This window comes from Danio rerio, chromosome 21 (assembly GCF_052040795.2).
Source record: "Danio rerio strain M-AB ecotype USA chromosome 21, GRCz13ab, whole genome shotgun sequence".
NCBI lineage: Eukaryota > Metazoa > Chordata > Actinopteri > Cypriniformes > Danionidae > Danio > Danio rerio.
In genome coordinates this window covers 48,415,184-48,427,769 of record NC_141041.1, presented here as the reverse complement: position 1 = coordinate 48,427,769, position 12,586 = coordinate 48,415,184, and the positions used below count along the sequence as shown (strand labels likewise).

At 36.7% G+C, this 12,586-nt stretch overlaps 1 protein-coding gene and 1 long non-coding RNA gene across 17 annotated transcripts in view; one reads left to right on the top strand and one right to left on the bottom strand.

The window, feature by feature from the left end:
• Nucleotides 1–1,611: 1,611 nt before the first annotated feature.
• Nucleotides 1,612–5,724, bottom strand: LOC147838979 (uncharacterized). The gene is made up of 4 exons (XR_015520797.2): nucleotides 3,119–5,724; nucleotides 2,807–3,045; nucleotides 1,841–2,050; nucleotides 1,612–1,798 (listed from the first exon to the last, which is right to left on the bottom strand). It is a non-coding gene; the product is annotated as an uncharacterized LOC147838979 (long non-coding RNA).
• Nucleotides 4,269–12,586, top strand: part of p4ha2 (procollagen-proline, 2-oxoglutarate 4-dioxygenase (proline 4-hydroxylase), alpha polypeptide 2) — a 30,380-nt gene continuing 22,062 nt past the window's right edge. For 7 of the 16 annotated variants that reach the window (XR_015519501.1, XR_015519500.1, XM_087299341.1 and 4 more), the window contains exons 1-4: nucleotides 4,276–4,397; nucleotides 8,430–8,521; nucleotides 9,099–9,195; nucleotides 9,306–9,457. Coding sequence is in view for 13 of the 16 variants with exons in the window: in XM_087299341.1 (XP_087155467.1) it covers nucleotides 8,443–8,521; nucleotides 9,099–9,195; nucleotides 9,306–9,457 (328 nt within the window). In the remaining 3 variants the exon portion in view is untranslated. 16 annotated transcript variants of the gene reach the window in all.

The window sequence follows — 12,586 nt, the reverse complement described above, 5'->3', positions numbered from 1 at the left end:
AATCATCTCAGACTGCTGTCTTGAACATGATGATGAGTTCACTGTATTTAAATGGCCTCCACAGTCACCAGAGCTCAATCCAATAGAGCACCTTTGGGATTTGATGAAATGGGAGATTCACATCATGGATGTGCAAATCTGCAGCAACTGTGAGATGCTATCATGTCAATATGGAGCAAAATCAAAGTCTGTTCTGAACGCGGCTACGCAAAGTCTAAAATAGTTCAAATAAATAAGCAAAACCTTTCCCTAACACATGGTTCTGGTTTTGGGGGAAACCATTTTCAATGATTATTTAATTAAGAGAACGTTCCCTGTGCAACACTGGTATTTTAACCACCTAATTGTTAAAAAATTAATACATTAGTATTCTGAATTCATTATTTTTCCTTGGGCTCAGTTCATTCATCAGAGGTCGCCACAGCGGAATGAACCACCAACTTATCCAGCATATGTATTACGCAGCAGATGCCCTTCCAGCCGAACCCATTAATGGCAAACATCCATACACACTCATTCACACACTGGCCAATTTAGTATATTCAATTCCTCTATAGTGCATGTGTTAGGACTGTGGAAACCGGAGCACCTGGAGGAAACCCACACCAACACGAGGAGAACATGCAAACTCCACACAGAAAAGCCAACTGAGCCAGCTGGAACTCCAACCAGTGAGCTTCCTGCTGTGAGGCGACAGTGCTAACCACTGAGCCACCGTGTCACCCTTTGTGTTATCTTTGACTAATATTATTATTAGTTTGATGATCTAGAAACACATCTGCAAAAAAACTAAGAAATCAATAAGGGGCAAACACTTTCATAGCACTATTTAAAGAGCTTTTTATAGTACTGTCTGTAGGGGGAATCGCATTGTGCAGAGGATGAGGCTATAAATACACAACCAATTAGCATGTCTTTGCATGCAGCGAATACAACATCAACCCCCTCAAAAGGTGTCAAGACATGCGATTTCACACCACCTTTCATTTCGGAGCATTTCCTGTTTGGTCGAGTGTTTTGCATGGTCCACATTTTGAAAACAGCTGTTCTGAAAAGCCGACTCACTGATTTACACATCTCTTGACACCTTGGGGGTGTTTGTTTGCAATCGCCGGGGTCAAAGAGATGTAAACTGGTTGTGTATTCTTAACAGGAAGCAGTCGGGTTAGATTTTGGGGTCCCCTGATACATTTCTATTGTGGTCTGCCCTATGTTTGCTGTGCTTTTTTGTGATTGATTAGCATGTTTATTTAATGTGAGTAAGCTTGTTGGTTTTTTTCTATTCGCATGTTTTTTTTAACTCTCTTAGCCACTGAAATTTACCAACTAATCAGGAAAATTCTTAGTGACCATTTTGAGTTGCCAAAGCTTCTGATTAGGCAGAAAATAGCCTGCAGAGCCTTCTAAATCATTTGAATGCCCTAACAGAGAGGAATATGAGTATGATGTGGGGTATAATATGGTGCAGAAATCTTATTAATAAACAGCTAAGATGATTTAACAGCTTAAAACACTTTATTAATAACCAGTTAGGATGACTTTACAGTGCAGAATACCTTATTAATGATGTTATAGTGCAAAATAGCATATTAATAACCAGACAAGATGATTTTACAGTCTAAAATACCTTATTAATAACCCATTAGGATAATTTTACAGTGTAAAATACCTTATTAATATAACCAGTTAGATTGACTTTACATTGCAGAATACCTTATTAATGGTTTTAAAAATACCCTATTAATAACCAGACAGGATGATTTAACAGTGTGAAATACCTTATTACAGTGTAAAATACCTTATTAATATCCAGACAGGATGATTTTATAGTGTAAAGTACCTTATTAATAACCAGACAGGATGATTTTACAGTGTGAAATAGCTTATTACAGTGTAAAAGTACCTTATTAATATCCTGACAGGATGATTTTACAGTGTAAAGTACCTTATTAATAGCCAGACAGGATGATTTTACAGTGTAAAGTACCTTATTAATAACCAGACAGGATGATTTTACAGTGTGAAATAGCTTATTACAGTGTAAAAGTACCTTATTAATATCCAGACAGGAGGATTTTACAGTGTAAAGTACCTTATTAATATCCAGACAGGATGATTTTACAGTGTAAAGTACCTTATTAATAACCAGACAGGATGATTTTACAGTGTAAAGTACCTTATTAATATCCAGACGGGATGATTTTACAGTGTAAAGTACCTTATTAATAACCAGACAGGATGATTTTACAGTGTAAAGTACCTTATTAATATCCAGACGGGATGATTTTACAGTGTAAAGTACCTTATTAATAACCAGACAGGATGATTTTACAGTGTGAAATAGCTTATTACAGTGTAAAAGTACCTTATTAATATCCAGACAGGATGATTTTACAGTGTAAAGTACCTTATTAATATCCAGACAGGATGATTTTACAGTGTAAAGTACCTTATTAATAACCAGACAGGATGATTTTACAGTGTAAAGTACCTTATTAATATCCAGACGGGATGATTTTACAGTGTAAAGTACCTTATTAATAACCAGACAGGATGATTTTACAGTGTAAAGTACCTTATTAATATCCAGACGGGATGATTTTACAGTGTAAAGTACCTTATTAATAACCAGACAGGATGATTTTACAGTGTGAAATAGCTTATTACAGTGTAAAAGTACCCTATTAATAACCAGTTAGGATGGCTTTACAGTGTAAAGTACCTTATTAATAACCAGACAGGATGATTTTACAGTGTAAAGTACCTTATTTATAACCAGACAGGATGATTTTACAGCTTAAAGTACCTTATTAATAAACAGACAGGATGATTTTACTGTGTAAAATACCTTATTAATGATTTTTAAAGTGCAAAATATCCTATTAATAACCAGGTAGGATGATTTTACAGTGCAAAATACCTCAACAAATTGTCTATATCACAATTAAATAAACTGGTAGATGATTTTACAGTGCAAAATACCTCATTAATGATGCAAAATACCTTATTAATAACCAGGTAGTATGATTTTACAGTACAAAATATCTTTTGGGGTACCCTTATTAATAATTTTATTAATACCTACATTTATAAATAATATTTATAAATTTATTAATACCTTATTAATAATTTTACAGCGCAAAATACTTTATTAATACCCAGGTTGGATGATTTTATAGCACAAAATACCTCATCAAATTGTCTATACCAAAATTAAATAAACTGGTAGTTGATTTTACAGTACAAAATACCTTATTACTGATTCTAAAGGGCAAAATACTTTACTAATAACCAGATAGGATAGTTTTACAGTGAAAAACACCTCATTAATAACCAGATAGAATGATTTTGCCGTGCAAATTACCTCACCAGATTGTCTATATTACAGTTAAATAAACTGGTAGATGATTTTACAGTGCAGAATACCTTATTAATGGTTAAACAGCGCAAAATACATTATTAATAACAAGGTAGGATGATTTTACAGTGCAAAATACCTTATTAATGATGCAAAATATCTTATTAATAATCAGATAGGATGATTTTACAGCGCATAATACATTATTAATAACCAGGCAAGACGATTTTACAGTGCAAAATACCTCACCAGATTGTCTATACCACAATGAAACTGTTAAATGATTTTACAGTGCAAAATATCTTATTAATGATTTTATAGTGCAAAATACCTTATTAATATCCAGGTAGGATGATCTCACAGGTGTAAAAGATCCTAGATACAATAAATGCCTTAAGAAGTCAAAATTATGACACTGTAGGTCGAAAATTAAATAAATTATATGGTTTAAATAATGCATGAACAGCCCTGTGACTCCAATATCCTGCGCATTTTTCTAAAATATAGTCATTATTATTACTTTAAAGATAACTTTATTTTATTAATGTTAACAACTTACATGTTAACCCATAACTTACAGCTGAACGATTCTGCAGAACCCCCGAATCAAAAGGGAACGTGCAGTCCAGCATGATTCAGTTTTACCGTAAACCACCAAATACACTGACCCATGAAGTCGTGCCAATTTCAGACGTCAAATGCTTACATCAGAGACAAAAAGATACACTTTTTATCTGACATAAAGAGTCGCTTGTTTTTAATATGGAGGCGGATATTTTCGTCAAGTAAGGACTAGATGAGATTATGTTCGTTTGCGATGTGCTTGGGAATGCGGATGCGCAGCTATCAGAAGGGTTGCGGGTGCGTGTGGAAAGTGTCGAGAAGGGTCTTCTGTACGTGGCAGCCACTAAAGAATCACTGCAAGAACATCTGAAACATAGCGGACGAGTGTTTATTAAACTCCTGTAGTCGAGCTGTCCCCTCACATGGTCCTTTCAAACCAAAATAAATAATACATTTGAGCCGTTTTTACATTAAGGTAAGTGGGTTGTTTTGATTTGTAATAGAAGTGCGCGCTGTACTAACGTTACTACTACAACATAACGTTAATGCGTTATAACGTTACCTGTGATTTCTGACATTTATATAACGTTTATTAGAGAAAAATGTTGTTTTAATTGTTTTTATTTAAGCTAGTATCGCTTTTAATCGACTGTCATGCATTTTAGAGCAGTGTGGTATTAGCAAGTGGTGTAGTTTAAGTTGTAAAACGGTGTTTCTATCGTGAACACTGGTAAAGTATGTATGATATGTTGCTTTAATTTGATGATTTTAACACATTTAATTTACTTGTTGGTTTGTTTTAGAATAATTTCTGAATTTTAGAGACATATTTGGAGTTGTGTTTGACTTTCTGCAGGTGTTAAATCATTTTTGGCTGAATCTACTGTAAATTAGTAAGTTTATTCAACTTAATTTTTTATAAAAACGAGCATACATCAGTGATTGAGTGAGCTGAATGTATGTTTTTTTTCTATGAAGAGTTTTGCTGAAGCTCAAACTTTAGCCGCATGTTTCTGCTGCTGTGGGTGGAGAGGACATTTTCTAGAATATGTCGTCATCAGTCTCTTGAGCTCCTTTCACACTTTTTCTTTTTTCTTAATAATATAGATTGGAGAAAAGCTTGGTTGTTGCCTCATAAATACTTCCTTCCTAATAAAACTAAAGAAATCCACTTTAAAATATTGCATAAAATATATCCGGCTAACTCATTTGTTTCCATATATGTTGATATTCCGAGTAGTTGTACATTTTGTGGATGATGAAACTTTAATACATTTATTTTGTACGTGTGAATTTGTTCAGAAATTTTGGGTTGACCTCTATCGTTATTTAAACACCCCTCCTACCTTTGCACAATCTTTTAGTTTAAAAGAAATTATTTGTTATTACTCAGAATCTTCACATAAATCTAAAGAATTTATCTTCAACTTTTTTATCTTGTTTGGAAATTTTTTTATACATAAGCAAAAATGCACGGCTTCAGTCCATACTTTTCAACATTTTCTGATTGATGTTGACTCACTGCTCAAATCTTTCCGTATATGTAAAAACAAAAAATGTGTCAGATTCCTGGTTCTATATGAAGAACTGTTGTCTACGGACTCTGATTTGAGGTAGAACGCTTTCCCAATGCTCTTAATTTAATTTCATACACTTTTATACAGTTTTAATTTATTCACCCCCTTCCTTTGTTTTGTTAATCTCTTTTTTTCTCTTTCTGCAGCTAATGTAATTTGTATTTTTCTCCTTTGTATGTCTCTTATATCGGTCTCCTTATTGTGGTTGTATATTTGCATTCTTTAAAATACTTTTTCTTTTTTCTTTTTTTGTTAGATTGTCATGCATTTGTCATGTTAGTTTGTTCCTAAAGTTTAAGAAACCAATCTCTTTTCTTTAAAGACTGGTGAGAGAGAGGTATTTGGTCTGTTGTCCATCTATTAGACAAAGAGGGTGAGGTTCTGAGTCACATAAATGTTTGTGAAAAATATAACATTGAATGCGATTATAAGTGGGCATGGGCCGGTATAAGATTCTGACGGTATGATAACCTTTGATAAAAATATCCCGGTATTGTGCTTACTGCTTTAAAATATCTTCTCTTTAAATGTCTGGGTAAAAAAAATGTCCCCCTTTGAAAACTATATATTTTATTTTTTGAAAGATTTATGATATTTTGGAGCAGTAAACATGTCAGGCTAAATAATTCAAATGAATCATTGACTTCTGCTGTTTAAAAACACAGATTTCTTTACAATTTAAAACTGCTTCATTGATTTTTTGTTCTGATGAAGATACTGTTGTCCTAAAAAACAAAACAAAACAAAAAAAAGTAAATAAAAAATCATACACCTACCTTAGGAATGTATAACAGAACATTTTGGCCTTTTTAAAACCCTGACTTTTCCAAACCGCGGTATACCTTCAAAACGGTTATCGTCCCATGCCCAATCATAAGCAACGCTTCCCACAGGTTTGACATATACTTGCAGTGATAGCCAGATTGACACACACCATTTAATAAACATTACATAAACAGCTAACTAAATGCAACAAACAAAACATAATTTAATTTTTTATTTGTTATAAAACTGTTATACACTAATTATTTTTAATGGGTTAAAGTAAAAAAAAAACTGTTGAAATAAAAAACAAATCCACTATTTCTCATACTTTTATGCTATTCAGAGGCCATGTGCATCCCCTGACAGGTAAAACCTGCTTCTCCCTATCTCAAGGTCAAAGCAAAGTTGAATGCCAAAGCATTTTAGATATGTATATAAAACAGCGGGCATCACGGTGGTGCAGTGGGTAGCACGATCGCCTCACAGCAAGAAGGTCGCTGGGTCAGTTGGCATTTCTGTGTGGAGTTTGCAAGTTCTCCCATTGTTCGCGTGGGTTTCCTCCGGGTGCTCCGGTTTCCCCCACAGTCCAAACACATGTGCTATTGGTAAATTGAATAAGCTAAATTGGCTGTAGTGTATGTGTGTGAATGACGCGTAGCGCAAGCTCTGTGATTGGTCGGCTTGGAAGCGCTGACGAGTCTGGGCGGGACGGAGAGCCGCGCGAATGGCGAGAGCGATTGTTTACAAGTGTGGAGTCCCGTGAAGGAGCTCCGGATGGAAAGTTTTGTTCTGTGTTTACCTCATGGTTAAAGTTGTTGCACGTCCGCCGGTTCCTGACTCAAAATGAGCGAGTTTGAGCCACTTGTACATCCAGGAAGTGTTCAGGAAATGCAAAAAAGTAGCGAAGAAACTCGACACAGAGGAACATTTACACCTCACTGCCCACTAGCGTTTCGGAAGTGTTAATGCAGACCAACAGAGACAGAGCGCAGAAGTATAAATGCACAGCAAAGCGCGTTGCCTGCGCCGTGAGTTACGCCGGTCGGTTGACGCAGAAGTATAAACCAGGCTTAAAACATATGCTGGATAAGTTGGCTGAGACGACCCCAGATTAATAAAAGGACTAAGCCGAAAAGAAAATGAATGAATAATATAACATAACAGAACATAACATAATATTATATAATATTTTGGCTGAAATAAAAATATTTCAAAAGCGTAAAAACTGTTAAAATCAATATTGTTAGCCCCCTTCAGTTCAATTAAATTCAAATGGGATCCTGGTTTTGCTCACTGGTGTTTTTCAGGTGATCTTGTCATTTAAATGACTCTAGTGAATCAGCAGTCTGTGTGGCAATGGAAAGATCATTCCACCAGTAAGGAACAGTGAATAAAAAGGTTTTGGAAAGTGACTAATATTTCTGACCAAATTTGGTAGTATGTCTTTTTTTAGGTAATATCATAAATTTAAGGTATTTATCAGTCAAATTATTGATCATTTGGATATGCAGATTTTAGCCAGTGGTTGCTCATTTGTCCTTATATTGTAGTCTAGTCTCTGAATAAATGTAAATCAGGTTATTTCCTTATCCTTGATATCAGTTCTGATCATATATGATTATATAAGTTGACCTTTAACTTAAACTTGTCTTGCATTAAGTTTATTATTACATAAGGAAGACACATTAGGAAATTTTTTATGTAGTTTTACTTTTGAATAGTGAAGTCTATGGTTAACGTCTGTGTCTCGCATTAATGAGACAATCATCAGACTGAATATGTTTGTCCCAGATTTTATTTAACTGGTTACTGAAAATATACACTTCTGCTTAGTAACATGGCATGATGTTTTCTGTGTTTTGTTTTTCTGATCTTATGTTTTTTTTTCTAACAAGCAAAAGTTTGCAGCTGTTTCTTGACCCATATGTGGTGGAGCACCAAAGAGCTTTTTTGACCTCGCTTTAATAAGCAGTCTTCAATAGTAAACCAGCTTAATACACATGTGTGTTGTTTTGCTGCCCTTATAACTCCATATATATCTTTAAATCAAACCAGTGTGTTGCCTACAAAATCTATTTATAATGAACGCCGCAATTTCCATTTAAAGATTTTGGTTCACTCCAATAACATCTGCACATTTCTGAAATGTCTGGTTTTCTTCATAGGTTTTTATCAACCATGGCAGCATTTCTGGTGTTACTGCTGTCGACTCTGAGCTTCTCTTCTCCCACACAAGCAGAAATCTTCACCTCGATCGGTAAACTTCAGCAGACACAACAAAAAAAACATTTAACAGTTGATTTTTCCAAACCGTATAAATACTTTGGCTTTATAATGATAACATCACAACAAGTGTGAAGATACAAGATGTGCAGCTCCTGAAACTACGGATACTGGAAGCCTGTGCTGGCATTTCTCCTGCGGTGTTGCTATCAGTGTGTGAAGAGTGGGAGAAGAGGGTTGCATTGACAATCCAACACAATGGGCAGCACACTGAACACATTTTATAAGTGGTCAGAAACTTGTAAATAACTCATGAAAGAATAAAGTTATGTTAAAATCAAGCACACCATTGTTTTTCTTGTGAAATTCCCAATAAGTTTAATGTGTCACATGACCCTCTTCCTATTAAAATAACCAAAGTTAAATCCAAGATGGCCAACTTCAAAATGGCCACCATGGTCACCACCCATCTTGAAAAGTTTGCTCCCTCACATATGCTAATGTGCCACAAACAGGACGCTAATATCACCAATCATTCCCATTTTATTAAGGTAGTAGGTAACCACCCTGCAGTTTTATTAAATTTACCTTTTTTCTACTCTTTTTCACAGGCCAAATGACCAACCTCATATTCACCGAGCGGGAACTTGTCCAGTCCCTGAAAGAATACATTCAAGCAGAGGAGCAGAAGCTTGAAACTGTCAGGAGGTGAGTCTGTCTGTTTCTGAAATGCAAGTTTTTGCATGACGGCACATGAAGCCGTGACTCATTTCTGTGTGTGTTTGGTGCTGTGTGTCTTCTCCATCTGCTGGCTCCAGCTGGGCTAATAAACTGGATAAGTTGACGCGTACATCCACATCAGATCCTGAAGGCTTCCTGGCTCACCCGGTGAACGCTTATAAACTGATGAAGAGACTCAACACAGAGTGGTCCGAGTTAGAGAGCCTGGTGCTTCAGGACCCGTCTGATGGTACAGTATTGTGTATATAAACTATTAAGCCTCCTGTGAAAGTTTTTCAAATGTTGTGTTTTTTAAAATAGTAGGAGCATTTTTCTATTATATTGTTTTTTTTTATATAGAAACGTTTTTTTCTTTTAGTTTGGCTGGATTCAAATTATATACAGTTGAAGTCAGAATTATTCGCCCTCCTATATATATTTTTCCCCATATTCTGTTTAATGCAGAGAAGATATCTTCAACACATTTCTAATCATAATAGTTTTAATATCTCATTTCTAATAACTGATTTATTTTATCTTCGCCATGATGACAGCACAGAATATTTGACTAGATATTGAATACTATACTAGTATTGAGCTTAAAGTGACATTTTAAGGCTTAACTAGGTAAATAGGCAAGTTTTTGTATAACAGTGGTTTGTTCTGTAGACAATCGAAAAAAAATCTTGCTTAAAGGGCCATGAAACCCCCTTATTCGGTTCAATTCTACCCCCAGAATTTAAGAAAAATGCTTCACGGAGTACTGTGAGCAGAGGGAGGAGTGGATATGGCTGGCAGATCAGGGAATATAGTGGGAAATAGAGGGGAGCAAACAACTATTGTCAGTTGGCTCACAAAATGAGACACAAACCTAGAGACTGCAACCATTGTTGCGTATGGATGCTATGCAAACCTGGGTAGTTCCAAGCTTTATTATCCAACCCAAGCTCATTCTGAAAACGTAGTCCTGCGGATGTTTCTGGAGACAGTGGAATACGTCCCGGGAGGTACGTACGGCCGCGTTTATTTTTTTCAAGCGAACGCTGCGGGGCGGTGTGACGCCGTTCCCTTTTGCGCTTGCCGGCCGACCGCTTACCTCCTTGTGGAGGGCTTCCCCGCTGCAACCCGTTTATCCACTCAGCTCATCGTGTACGTCGGCAGGCTCGAGATGCAGAGAGGAGTCGGTTTTGAGTCCGGGGAAGAGCGGTTCCAGCAATCAGGTAAGACAAAAACAGACTCCCAAAAATTAAGTGAACGAGTTTCGTAACAGGTTGAGAACGCGATGAAATCCGAAAATGCGTTAGAAATAAAATCAGGGCTTTTATTTTTTTGGACGGCTTTCATAAACTGTTGCTCGGGTTTAGGGAAGCGAGCGGGCGGGCGGGTCGATCGGTAAGATTGGTTGGGTTCAGGGAAGGAGGAGGGCGGGTCGGCCGATTGGCCGGTCACGCAGTCAATCATCCGGTCAGTCGGACAGCGGCCTCTGGTGGGTTCACGCGAGAACAGCACGGGCGCGAACCACACTCGCGAGAGGCGTTTGAGATGCGTGAAAGCACACAACAGCGGATTCGCAAAAAACAAAAACTGCAGCCGTACGTACCTCCTGGGACGTATTCCGCGGTCTCCAGAAACGTCCGCGGGACTACGTTTCCACAATGAGCCTGGGTTGTTATTATCAGAATAGTCAATCATGCAGGGGTCAAATACCAGCATAAACAGTGTAGTAGGCAATCCAGAAGCGAAATCCAAAAAAAACAGGCAAAAGGTTCAGGGCGAGCAGCAAAGGGTCAACACACGATAATCAGTCCAAAAGTCAAAAACACAACAGAAAACAAGGAAAAACGCTTACGTAAGGATTGCAACAGCTTAACAATACTCAGCCACATGTGTGTGGAACAGAGGGGTTTAAATAGTCCAAATAATCAGTGTGTGAGTAGCTTCAGCTGTGAGAGTGTAATCAGTCTGGATCTGGAACTGGTTGTGTTTGTGTGTGTGTCGCATGACTGGGTGTTGTAGTCTATACCATGGCAGATTTGTAGTTCTTTGAGTGTGAATGTTTTCCATCGACCTCTGGTGGTTAGCGATTGCTGGTAATCATGACACCCATGATGTACAAAGTTAAAATGCAAAGAAATAAACAGTAGTTAAATTAACCTGCTACATATGTTATTCGTAATTTCATATAAACATAACCACAATTTGTTGTATCATTATTAAGCATTAAGAGCGTGTCCAAATCCACTTTTGCTATTTTAAGAATGGAAAAATACACTCTGCCCATCATGGACTAACAGGGTTGTGCTCATTCACTTAATGAGTTCTGGCTGTGTTTTGTGCATAACGTGCATTAAACTAATCAGAGTCTCATCTCACATTCCACTTAAGAGTGTTGCGTCGCTCCATGGGGCGTTTTCTATTTACATGGCAGACTTTGTAAGTGAAAAAACTGAACACTTCACTAGAGAGAGAACAGTTAAACAGCATCTGAAGCGCGAGGATAAAGAACGAGCCTCCTCCATTCAGCCTCTTTACTTCCTCTTTACTTTATTTTTACTCTTTACTCCTTTACTTTGGTGGAGTAAGGAAGCGGTGGAAACTCATTCCACTGAAGACATCCATTAGCCCACATAATTAATTTAGTTTGTTAAGCGCAAAGATTTGTTTCAAAACTATTTGCAAATTCAGTTCTAATTTCCAGCAAAAGAAAAAATGATCAATAATAACGAAAAAGTTCTCTCCAAGAAAAAGTTCTCTCCAAACACACGTCCTGTTCTTATGACACATGTGGTGATGCAGTCTCCAAAATCCGACAGGTGGACAAATCTAAACTAGTTTTTATTCAAACTAATATAAATATAGATCTAATAAATAATACTGCTAATAATAATAGCATTATACTATTGCAAATTGTTATGAATAAACTGAAAAGAAGGCATGGGTGATCTGGTTTGCCCCACAGTCCAAACACATGCGCCGTGCGTAAATTAGGTATGCTAAATTGTCTGTAGTGTATGTGTGTGAATAAGAGTGTATGGGTGTTTCCCAGTGTTGCGTTGCAGCTTGAAGGACATCCGCTGAGTAGAACATATGCTTGATAAATTGGCGGTTCATTCCACCGTGGTGACCCCTAATTAATAAAGGGACTTAGCCGAAAAGAAAATGAATGTGTACAGTATATTTAGCAGCTTATATTTTAAAAGGTTTTAAATGGTCTTCAATCATATTTGGCCTGCTTTGAGATCTCCACCAGTTCCAACACGTTTAACATTTGCTTTAGACTAAATCTCTTGTCATATCTTAAAAGGCAGCTTAAAGATAATGCCAAAAGATAAAACCGTACACCAGTAACCACACCACAAAATTATAGTGCGCTGTAAAC